Source organism: Polypterus senegalus, chromosome 10, assembly GCF_016835505.1.
Source record: "Polypterus senegalus isolate Bchr_013 chromosome 10, ASM1683550v1, whole genome shotgun sequence".
Classification (NCBI taxonomy): Eukaryota; Metazoa; Chordata; class Cladistia; order Polypteriformes; family Polypteridae; genus Polypterus; species Polypterus senegalus.
In genome coordinates this window covers 144122072-144134815 of record NC_053163.1, presented here as the reverse complement: position 1 = coordinate 144134815, position 12744 = coordinate 144122072, and the positions used below count along the sequence as shown (strand labels likewise).

General features: G+C 43.7%; 1 protein-coding gene across 1 annotated transcript in view; it reads right to left on the bottom strand.

Annotated features, from left to right (window-relative positions):
• si:dkey-110c1.10 (unconventional myosin-Vc) overlaps window positions 1–12744 on the bottom strand; it is a 60608-nt gene that overhangs the window by 36235 nt on the left and 11629 nt on the right. The window contains exons 16-21 of the mRNA XM_039767730.1: window positions 10936–11033; window positions 10765–10851; window positions 10351–10674; window positions 10108–10264; window positions 9763–10002; window positions 9444–9680 (exon numbers count right to left, since the gene is read on the bottom strand). Coding sequence (XP_039623664.1) covers window positions 9444–9680; window positions 9763–10002; window positions 10108–10264; window positions 10351–10674; window positions 10765–10851; window positions 10936–11033 — 1143 coding nt within the window. The remainder of the gene's footprint in view (window positions 1–9443; window positions 9681–9762; window positions 10003–10107; window positions 10265–10350; window positions 10675–10764; window positions 10852–10935; window positions 11034–12744) is intronic.

Sequence of the window (12744 nt, the reverse complement as noted above, 5' to 3'; positions counted from 1 at the left end):
AGCCCCAAAACAGTCAAAAAACAGAGCACAGGATGAAAAATCCAGCAATTAGAATAAACACAGAAGAATCACAGAAGACACCAAACACCCCTAAGCACTTTTGAAATAAATTGCAACTGGAACTGTGGAAACCCCTTTGGATTTAGAGGGCAGAAGGCAGTTCTTGATCGTGATTGGCAGGTGGGAGAAAACCCATAAAACACATGGAATATAGCGCAGCTACAGAGAACAAAGCACATCATAAATGAAAATGTAATCATTAACATAGAATTACGTACAACAAGGATATGAACCCCAGCTGGGGAGAAACCCTAGCTGAAATACAACACAATCAAAGTTCAAAGCAAGAAGTACGCTAAGTTTGATCCAATCTTGGATACTCGTGGCTACTTTAGGGTGCTCTGTATACCGGCGCATTGACGACGTCACAAGTGGCATGGCACTGCTACATGGGAAGTTATTTTAAAAATGTTATATTTTTATACATTTTTAAATACTATTCAAAATATGAAATTCTAAACCATAGCTTGTTTTTTTAGATTTGTGTCACATGGCGTCATGATTCACAATAGTATTCAAAGGCTCTCTCCTGGTTGACAGTCAGTGGCGATGGTTCAAGGACATATTTGGATGTAACTGCACCTCGCATCATCAGCATGACCGTTTAAATCTGGTACAAAGGTTCATTCCGTACCCGTGATTTTGGATAAAACTTTATGAAACTTTTTCTGGTTTCTGATTTTACTGCTTTCTCTCTGATTTTGATTTCTGATTAGTGATTAGTCTTTGATACAAAAAGGTTTTGTCATTTAGATTTTGACTCATTTCTGGTTTTGACTGCTTTTCATCTCAAGGGGCCTCATGTATAACACCTTGCATAGAATTCACACTAAAACATGGCGTATGGACAAAACTAGAAATGTGCGTATGCACACAAAAATTTTGACGCATAAAACTGTGCATTACCAATGTTTTTTTTCCCTTCCCTTTATAAAACCCAATCAATGTGAATTTTAACACACATACATGAGTCTACAGCCCCACCCTGACTCTTCCCACAATTTCACTTACTTGAATACGCAAATCAATATAACTAGCCCCTTCCATTTGGTGTTTTGTTAAAAGCAAAAGCACATGTAAAACAGAAGAATTTCAGTGAATGTGAAATGGAGGTCCTGCTTAGTGAAGTGGAAGCCAGGAAAAACATAGCATTGGGTAGCTTAAGCAATGGTATAAGCAACAAATAGAAATTTATGGAGTGGCACAGTGTAGCGGAGGAGGTACTCAAAATTTCAAGTTCGGAAAGTTGCACAGTGCCTGAAATAAAAAAAGAAGTGGTCAGATATTAAAGTTGATGGGGAAAAAAATGACTTGCAGCCCACCATTTGAGTGTCAACACCACCGGAGGAGGTAGACGAATTCCAGGGCTCACACCATTTGAGTAACAAGCTGCTGCAGTTATTGGCAAGACATTTACAGTATATATCTCACCATAAAAATTAATGAGACGCATTTTCGCACCACAGATAATTTTCACATTAATAGAGAGGAAATGCTTTCTGTTTACAGAAGCAGATTCATTCTCTGAAGGCGCCTTGATAACAATGTGCGTGCAGTCGATATCTCCGATTAAATCTGGAAAACCAAGTGCTGCTGTGTACTGTGCTTTGATGTTTGCCCATTGAACCACAGTGTAAGGAAATCTTATTTACCTGCATGACAAGCGGATAATACCATGCCATACAGCTGGCATGGAGTGACTCAGTGATGACTGAGAAATACCCGATTGGCCTACCAGCTCACACTGAAAAGCTCATGTGGCTAAAATCTTGAGACTGGACAGAACTTGCAGAGGAACAGGTAAAGCACAATTCCTCAAAGTCTGGTCTGAGGCTGCCATGAAAATGTGCATGGCATTACGGCAAGTTTGCAGATGATGTTGTCCTGTTTGCTTCATCAGGCCGTGATCTTCAGCTGTCTCTGGACAGTTGAGTGTGAAGCGGCTGGGATGAGAATCAGCACCTCCAAATCTGAGACCATGGTCCTCAGCTGGAAAAGGGTGGAGTGCCCTCTCAGGGTTGGAGGCGAAATCCTGCCCCAAGTGGAGGAGTTCAAGTATCTCGGGGTCTTGTTCACGAGTGAGAGAGGAATGGAGCATGAGATCGACAGGCGGATTGGTGCGGCATCCGCAGTGATGCGGGCTCTGCATTGGTCTGTCGTGGTGTAAAAGGATTTGAGCCGTAAGGCAAAGTTCTCAATTTACCAGTCGATTTATGTTCCTACCCTCACCTATGGTCATGAGTTGTGTGTAGTGACCGAAAGAACGAGATCGCGAATACAAGCGGCTGAAATGAGTTTCATCTGCAGGATGTCTGGGCTTTCCCTTAAAGATAGGATGAGAAGCTCAGTCATCCAGGAGGGACTCAGAGTAGAGCCGCTGCTCCTCCGCATCGAGAGGAGTCAGATGAGGTGGCTCGGGCATCTGATCAGGATGCCTCCTGGACGCCTCCCTGGTGAGATGTTCCAAGCACGTCCAACCGGGAGGAGGCCCCGGGGAAGACCCAGGACACGCTGGAGGGACTATGTCTCCCGGCTGGCCTGGGTACGCCTTGGGATTCTCCCGGAAGAGCTGGAAGATGTGGCCGGGGAGAGGGAAGTCTGGGCATCTCTGTTCAAGCTACTGCCCCCGCGACCTGACCTCGGATAAGCGGAAGAGGATGGATGGACAGATGGACATCTCGATGTAATCGTGGAAATGGGCATGCGCAACATTTTTGTGCGTACACACCATTTATACATGAGGCTCCTCTTCTTGTTCTTGGGCAGAACAGGACCTCTCTACTCTTACCATGACTTATATCTAGCAGAGGTTATTCTGATTAGCAATGTTAATCTTACACTATGTTCACATTACTGTTGCTCGACTTTCATTTTTGCTCAGATCAGATTTGCCTTTCTTGAGAGTTCATATTCACTATAAGTATAAGTGACTTGTATCAAACTGTAATGTGAAAGCTACTGTTCTTCAAAACGGCACAGATGCGTACATTGATACACGTGTGCATGAGTTATCCGCGTCACCACCAACAATAAAACTTCATATTTGTGACATGACTCATGGTAATAAAACTGAAAACATGGACATGCTGGTAGCTAGTACAGTATACTGTATCCACCGAATTTTGTTCTGGAGGAAGGCAAATAGTTCATCAGTTGTACATGATAAGTTTGAGAAAGCAAAGAAAAAGGTCAGATGACCAGCTTTTGCAGCTATTGCCAGTACTGCTGCACCAAGAAATGTGTGGGTACGAGAAAGGAGTCAGCGATGGTGGAATCTCTCCTCCATTGCTGTTTTACTGCACTGCAGTGCTGGCTGAGGATGGCAACATTCAGCCTGTGCGTATGGGCAAAAAAACACATTCTGATTTGAACATTCTCATTCATGTCGCGTGGCCACAAACTGAATATGTATCCAATCTAGGAGTACATGTGAAAGTGAATCAGATCTGGTCTGAAAAGATTGAATTGCTATGTCCACACAGCCCTGAAGACATTATATTTGTGTCTCATTAAGGCATAAAAATGGATTTGAGTCACTTCAGCCTGGTGATGTGAGCATAGTCAAATGCTCTCTTTCTCTCTTAATGGAGAGTTCTGGAAATCCTGTTTTTTTAACCTAGTCTTAAGTGAATGACATGTTAGATGACTTCTCCAGTGATTTTCAGTCATTGCCTTCGTTTACGTAATTTTAGCCAGTCTGAGGTATTTGGCAGCACATTCCCATGAAGCCAATCACTTAATGTGACATACACAGCAACTGAGACCAACTAGTCTGTGACTTGCTAAGGTAAAATCAAACAGAATTGGTTTTCTCTTTGGTCACAGGGGCAGGCTCTTTATGTGCAAGATTCTGAGAATCAATGAACAAGTGTTCTATCAAACCACCCAACCTTTTGAAATGTGCCCCAAAGCTGTTCTGTGCATGCACAGTATACATTTCACCTCAAATGTCACTGTACCCATCGATTTGTGAAAGAAAACATTGGCTGTTAGTGAGTTATACCATAAAAATCTTATGCTCATTTCAACGTTTTCACATTTAAACATGAAAATATTTGCATGTGCACATTTGTTTTACTGCAGAACGCAGACGTTATCTGAAATGTTGTGCTCTGATCCAGTAACGGCATGCAACCTCTGTAAATACAGAGGGGAAAATGGGAAAAATATTGTAAAATCTTATGCTCATTGAACCTTTTGCCATATGTACAGTACTGGTGTGTGGTGAGCTGGCGCCCTGCCCAGGGTTTGTTTCCTGCCTTGCACCCTGTGTTGGCTGGGATTGGCTCCTGCGGACCACCGTGACCCTGTAGTTAGGTTGGATAATGGATGGATGGATGGATGGATGGACGGTACTGGTGTTGCTGCACAATGCATAAGTTAGCTGAAACATATGTAACAGTGAAATGCGTATAAAAAGTCATACTCAACAGTATAAATCAGAAAAGACCTTATATTACATGTTACATGTATTACGTTTTTTGCATATTTGTCAATGGAATCATGCTTCTTTAGGTGTGTGCTCAATAATGTAATCTACTCAATATATACAGTCATATGAAAAAGTTTGGGAAACTCTCTCAACCTGCATAATAATTCAGTCTCCTCAAAACAATAAAGATAACAGTGGCATGTCTTTCATTTCCTAGGAACATCCGAGTACTTCACTTTTTTAGTGAAGTGGTATTTAGTTGTATGAAATTAAATCAAATGTGAAAAGCTGGCTGTGCACAAATGTGGGTCCCCTTGCCATTGTGCTGAATGCCTGTCACTGCTCAGCGCTGATTACTTACAACACCAAATTGGTTGGATGAGCTCGTTAAGACTTGAACTTCATAGACAGGTGTGTCCAATCACGAGTGATAAAAAGTATTTAAGGTGGTCAACTGCAAGTTGTGCTTCCCTTTGACTCTCCTCTGAAGAGTGACAGACAGCATGGGATCTTCAAAGCAACTCTCAAAAGATCTGAAAACAAAGATTGTTGAGTCTCATGGCTTAGGGGAAGGCTACAAACAGCCATCTCAGAGGTTTAAACTGTCAGTTTCAACTGGAAGGAACGGAATCAGGAAATGGAAGGCCATAGGCACAGTTGCTGTTAAACCAACTCAGCAGGTCTGGCAGACCAAGAAAAATACAGGAGCGGCATATGCGTAGGATTGTGAGAATGGTTACAGACAAGCCACAGATCACCTCCAAAGACCTGCAAGAACATGTCGCTGCAGTTGGTGTATCTGTACATCATTCTACAATTCAGCGCAATTTGCACAAAGAACATCTGTATGGCAGGGTGATGAGAAAGAAGCCCTTTCTGCACTCACGCCACAAACACTTGTTGTATGCCAATGCTCATTTAAATAAGCCAGATTCATTTTGGAACAAAGTGCTTTGGACTGACGAGACAATAATTGAGTTATTTGGTCATAACAAAAAGTGCTTTGCATGGCAGAAGAAGAACTTCGCATTCTAGGAAAAACACCTGCTACCTACTGTCAAATGTGGTGGAGGTTCCATCATGCTGTGGGGCTGCGTGGCTAGTTCAGGGACTGGGGCCCTTGTTAAGGTCGAGAGTCAGATGAATTCAACCCAATATCAACAAATTCTTCAGGATAATGTTCAGGTATCAGTCACAAAGTTGAAGTTACGCAGCAGTTGGATATTCCAACAAGACAATGACCCAAAACACAGTTGGAAATCTACAAAGGCATTCATGCAGAGGGAGAAGTACAATGTTGTGAAATGGCCATCACAGTCAACTGACTTGAATGTCATTGAAAATCTATGGGATGATTTAAAACAGGCTGTCCATGCTCGGCAGCCATCAAATTGAACTGAACTGGAGAGATTTTTTATGGAAGAATAGTCAGAAATACCTCCATCCAGAATCCAGCCGCTCATCACAGGCTATAGGAGGACAGCGTCTAGAGGCTGTTAGATTAACAAAAGGAGGCTCAGCTACGTATTGATGTCATATCTCTGTTGGGGTGCCCACATTTATACACCTGTCTAATTTTGTTATGATGCATATTGCATATTTTCTGTTAAACCAATAAACTTAATGTCACTCCTGAAATCCTACTGTTTCCATAAGGCATGTCATATATTAAATTGAAGTTGCTACTTTGAAAGCTCAGCCAACGATAAACAAAAATCCAAAGAATTAAGAGGGGTTCCCAAACTTTTTCATATGACTGTATAAATAAAATCCTAAGCCTAAAAGTGCAACGATTTTATGTGACGTTTTTTGTCACGCTTTATATCTGGCTTATTTTAAAACCTACATACTTTGTATATATATTTGGTATCATTCTTTTCAGAATATATCGAACTTTAATGTGATGTTGTTAGATTTTCATATTCTAATTCCATTTTTAAATTATAAACTAAAAAATATCAAGAACTCGCGTCCCACGAGACGAGACTTTGTGCCAAGAGATTTCACCATGCTTGGGGCCAGAAATAAAAGACAAAGAGTAGGACAGCTGCTGTACAGGCTTTTAAATGTTCGAAGCGCCACACAAGATGCAAATCACGCGGCACGGCGGCAACAGCAAGCACGCTAGCAGCTGATCGAGCAAAGAGGAGATAAAAAATAAAACTGTATTTGTTTCCCATTGTATCACCGTTTAAGAGGGGGTTTCGGAGGAGTGACTGCGTCTCCTTGGGGTGCGTTCAGCCCCCCTGTCCACAACGTGAGTGTCAGAGACGCAAAGTGGCAGGTGAACGAAGCAAGCAGTGGGAAACCCCCTAGTTCATAATATAAATGTTGTGCAGTTGTTTAAAGAAGTTTGGTGAAGTTGACTGTTCGATTAATGTTTGTTAAAATGTAAATAATCATGTCATATAATAATAATAAATTATAAATAATAAATAAACGGGAAGATAGGAATGTCAAAAGAGGCGATCACATTATGGTGACATCTCAGCAGCATTTCTCAGCCATGCCGCTCATGTACATGAACAGACAAAGCTCAATGCTTATCATGCGAACGCAGCCAAAGGGAGTATTTTTGATAGGGTAGCCATCGCTTTATGCTACAGTTTTCTATCGAACCGCCCAACCGTCAGTACAATGCACAGAACATAGAGACGAGGAGGCTGAACGCACCATACAAGGTACAGGTGCAGCGCCAACTCTGGAAGGCAGCATGGGAGCTGTAGATCTCACAAACAGAAGTCAAACTCCTCAGTCTGATGCTTTGCATTTTACATACCTTATTAGAATGGAAAAAAGATACAAAGGGCAGAGATTGATGCTGAACCCACTGCAGCTGTTAACTCTTCGTAAAGCACCAGTTCCATCAGGCATCATGCTATTGGCTCTCTGAAAACGGGGCGAGCATGACTGTGCTGGAAGATTGACACTCAGTCAGTAACTACCGTGTTTCCCCGAAAATAAGACCGAGTCTTATATTAATTTTTGCTCCAAAAGATGCACTAGGGCTTATTTTCAGGTGATATCTTATATTTAAGGGCGGCGCAGTGGTAGCGCTGCTGCCTCGCAGTTAGGAGACCCGGGTTCGCTTCCTGGGTCCTCCCTGTGTGGAGTTTGCATGTTTTCCCCGTGTCTGCATGGGTTTCCTCCGGGCACTCCGGTTTCCTCCCACATTTCAAAGACATGCAGGTTAGGTGGATTGGCGAATCTAAATTGGCCCGGGTGTGTGCTTGGTGTGTGGGTGTGTTTGTGTGTGCACCCTGCCCAGGATTGGTTTGTGCCCTGTGTTGGCTGGGATTGGCTCCCGTGACCCTGTATTCGGATTCAGCGGGTTAGAAAATGGATGGATCTTATATTTATTCATGTACAACAATATACATTTATCCAAATACAGTCATGTCTGGAATATCGTCCTAACTCTCCATGCTGAATTCCACCCTGAATTTCTTGCTACTCCAAGCCGCTTTGCGGATCCTACGAGATCGATGTGCGCGCTTCAATGTTTGATGAATGGTTTGATGTGGTGAAGCAAAATGGCGACATACAGATGCATTCGTGGTGCCTTTATATTCAAGCGTCGCATATTCCCCAAAGTAATGACACGATACGCTTTAAAAGTCTCACATACCATCTCATGCGCTACGACGGCGCATTTGAGCCACAGAGAAAATAAATAAGGCCATGGTGAAAATGTCTATTTTGTGATTAAAGTGGAAATGTCGACTTTAACCTCAAAATGTCCACTTTAATCTCGTAGTTTACTTTATCATTAAAGTAGACCGTCGTAAACGTCATCTTAAAACCGACCCAGTTGTTAATCGTTACCTGCTTCTGGGGCTTCTGGGGTTCGCCACACAGAACACATTACATTTATGATATTCCAGCTCTCTGCACATTTCGAATCCTTAGATTTATACTTGATATCACTTTCATGATGAAATGCATTAAAATATGCATGTTACATTTTACAGATAAATCGTTAACTTTGTTTAAATAATGAATACCGTTAATAGTTACACATATGGGGTGGCACGGTGGCAGAGCGGTAGGGAGTCATGTCCCTAGTGATCCCTGCCTGGAGTTTGCATGTTTTTCATGGTGGGTTTCCACAGTGGGCTCAGTTTTCCATCCAAAGACATGAAGGTTTGCGGATTTGGTGAAGCTCTAATGAGGCCAGTATATGTGTGTGTGCTTGTGTTCACCTCGCAATGAGATGATGCCCCATCCAGGGATTTTGTTTCTGTCTTGGGCCGATGCTGCTGGAATGGGTGCATCCCCGAATTGATGGATGTAATCATTAAACACCCTTTTCAGAGATATTGTGCCAAGGTGTCATCAAAATTGAATGGATGTTTCGGGCACAGTATAAACCTGGCCTTAGCCGCCTTACTTTTCAGCTGACGATCTTGACTAGGGCTTATTTTTTTGGTAGGGCTTATATTACAGAGCAGCCTGAAAATCATACTACGGCTTATTTTCGGAGTAGGTCTTATTTTCGAGGAAACACGGTATAACCTGGCTTGCAATTTTCAGTTGTGTAATTTGACATGGTGCAGCAAGGAGATCAGTGACTGCAATCAGCAAATCGGACCTAATCCACGGCAAATAGTCGCATAAGGTGACATGGCTTAACTTGCGTGTTTAGCAACACAGAACTAGAAAGTTGTTCTGTCCTTGGTGGGGGACTGGTTAGCTGGGGTTCCATATCATGCTTTTAATCTTCTCTTTTTGGATTCTCTTATCTTCTCTTGGGCGCCCCTCACTGGTCCACATCGGCATCAGTAACATTTACCGGCTGACTGCTGCCAATACTATTTTCTCTTTGATTGTTGATTGTTATTTTTACTAACTGAACTTAAAATTAAAAAAATCACAAAAATCCCCCCCAAAAAAAACAAAAAAAAAAAGAACATTGTGAGTTAGCTGTGACCGTCTGGCTGATAGGATGTACCTCAGAGAGTCTGGCGATGTCTGCACTGTGTCTTTCTTCTGTCGCCCGCCGATCCTCCCGCTCTTGTGTCACCATACTTCTCAGTGCTGCCAGCTCCTCAGCCTGCCCCTCACTCACACCCTCCGCTTGCTGATCAGCTTGGAGTCGTGAAAGCTCCCCCTGCAGGCGTTCCACCTCCTTGCAGTGAATTGTCTTTGCCATTTGCAGCTGATCCTTTAATGCCTTGTTCTCACGGGCCTACAACAGGGGCCACAGAATGACTTCAATAACTGCAGAGTCTTTCTGTTCCTTTCCAGTTTGCCCCATGGCATAATATTACCTGTTCATCTGCCTTGAGTTGGAGTTGCATGAGCTTGACCTCCATGCCTCTGTTCAGCTCCCTGTATCTCTCCACAGAACGGGCTTCAATCCGTAGTTGCCGCAGTTCTCTGCGTGCCCACATCCGCCGGCAGCAGCACTGAAGGTAAATAACAGCACTACGGATGTGCTGGAACCATCGCCTGGCCAGCCAACCACGTACATAGGCTGCCAGGATGGTGGCCATCTTTTCCATTCGGAGCTGTTAGACAAGAAAGAAGAAGCATCAAGGCCTTACATGGCTGTGGACAGGTTCACTGTCACACAATGACGATGACCGGGACACCACTTACAGCACTTAGCATACCTGCCGAGCCGTGCGTCGTGCCAGTGCCCCTCGAGTGTAGGCTTGCAGGGTTATTGTGGCTGCTCGTATCAAAAGATAAGGTCTGCGCACTTGAACCATCCTACAGTTCTTCTGTATCACCAAAGCTGCCCGTGTCCATCGGAGAATTTGTGCTAGCCTGGAAAAGGGAAAGACAAAACAAGTTACCACTGCACAACACTACCACCACCCTGGCACCAAGTGCTGAAGTCTTCTTCTGTTCACCTTCTGGCCAAGAAACCCCGGCAGTACGTCTGCAGTGTCATGGCAGCCTTACGTGTCCTCTGGTACCTCCTTCTTACCAGCTGCCCACGCACCCACGCCTGGATCAGAATACAGGCTGCACATAACCGCTCAGCCCTCAGCCTCTCCAGGTATGCCACCTGGCCAGCCCTGAAGAAAATTTTTGATTTTCCAAACTGATACTGATCTGAATCTAGAATGAGTGCTCCCAAGAGGTTTCGGCATGCAGACTGCGGGTCTTTCAGAGACAAGTCCTCCGGTCGGAACAGGGGCCAATATCTGCTGTAGAATTCTAGATAGGTCCACCTGAAAACCGCAATCGACTATTAAAACCAAAAGGAGGCACTCTGTCCACTCCAGATACACACGGGGCTATCACTCAAGACCTTCGCTCACCTGGATGGGTACCCTGCAGCACTGATCCATATGGTCTCCAGAATGCCACAAGCTCGAAGCTGCTGGACCACACGTTTTGGGTCAAATCTGAAAACAGTATGAAAGGCCAGTGAGCAGGAAGACATACTGAAAAGGAAAGGGGAGGACATCTGAGGCCAGCTGGTCACTCACAAGAAGGACTTCTTCAGGTCATTGGGTTTAATGCAGCGGATATAATGTGGGGTTGTCAGATTCAGGGTGCTCATCAGCAGGTGCAGAGACTGGCGGAACTGCAGAAGGGAACAGACAGAAACAAAAGTGACATTGAGACCTCACAGACAGGAGGCCATGTTTCTACTGGCAGTACCAATGATGTCACTAATCGCAACTACTGCAACAGTGTAAGTGGGAATGTGATGAGGTGTGGACAACATAGTATCAAGTAATCAAAAATGCATACAAAAAAAGCCTAGGGTGGCACGGTGGCGCAGTGGGCAGGGCTGCTGCCTCGCAGTTAGGAGACCCGGGTCCTCCCTGTGTGGAGTTTGCATGTTCTCCCTGTGTCTGCATGGGTTTCCTCCGGGTACTCCGGTTTTCTTCCACACTCCAAAGACATGCAGGTTAGGTGCATTGGCGATCCTAAATTGCCCCTTGGTGTGTGTTTGGTGTGTGTGTGTGCGTGCCCTGCGGTGGGCTGGCACCCTGCCCAGGGTTTGTTTCCTGCCTTGTGCCCTGTGTTGGCTGGGATTGGCACACCCATGACCCTGTAGTTAGGATATAGAAGGTTGGATAATGGATGGATGGAAAAAAGCCTACACCAGACATAAACACATGTAAAGGTGATTAAATATTTCAAATGACAAAAGAAAATAACAATTAGTAACACTCAAAAACACAAACAGAACAGAAAGTACAAATTAATGATGTCTGCCATGCATCCAGACACTGGGCTTATGTACACTACCAGTCAAAAGTTTTAGAACACCTCAGTTTTTCCAGTTTTTCTTCAAATTTAATCAGTCAAGATGCAATAAATAACCTAAAATGGTGAAAAGGTAAACTGCCAGAGGTTTACGTTTAGGTTAGCAAATATTGAAAAAAAAAGAAATTACAAATGGGCCTTCTTCAGGAAACAACTAATAGGTTACAACCCACAGATATTCTGCAGCCATTACAGGAAGTCAAGCTTTACAAGTGGAAACAAACAGTTTGCTCAGGTGTCCGAATTCTGTCGATTACTTAAAAACTCTGTCAGCAAAGTTGGAGCAGACTGTGTTACTACACCCTCTGAAGTACTACTTGGACAATATTACACTGTAGAAAGTTGTAAATTCCAGTGATAATGGCAAGTAAATGGGAATTAACAAATGAAATGAGACGCAACATTATTACCCTTAGAACTATTGGCCTTTCATTTAGAGAAATTGCAAAAAAACTCAAAGTGTCTGTGAGTCCAGTGGTGTCCTACACAATCCAAAGGCAACTGGAAAGGATAAGAAGAGAACTGGCAGAGCCAAAGTCACCAGCCAATCAGAAGGCAAGTTTCTGAGGGTCACCCGTCTGCGTGATAAGCGCATCACAGCTCAACAGCTTCAAGCACAGCTTAACAGTGGGCAGAGAAAGCAAGTCTCAGTTTCTACTGTGAAGAGGAGGTTTGACAAGGTGAGTGGCAGGAAGAAAGCCATTCCTTAAAGGACAAAATCGATAATACAAGTTGTGGACTACTGAAGACTGGGAGAAAGTCTTATGGACCGATGAGTCAAAATTTGAAATCTTCGGTTCATCATGCAGGGTGTTTGTACGCCGTCGAGTTGGTGACAGGAAGGTTCCTCAGTGTGTGACACCAACTGTCAAACATGGAGGAGGAAGTGTGACGGTCTGGGGATTCTTTTGCTGAAAATGACTTGGCATTCTGAATGAAAATGGTTACCACAGTTTGGCTGATATATCAGCAAAAAGGTGACGACTTTGAGGAATCAAAAATATGAATAAAATTTCGTT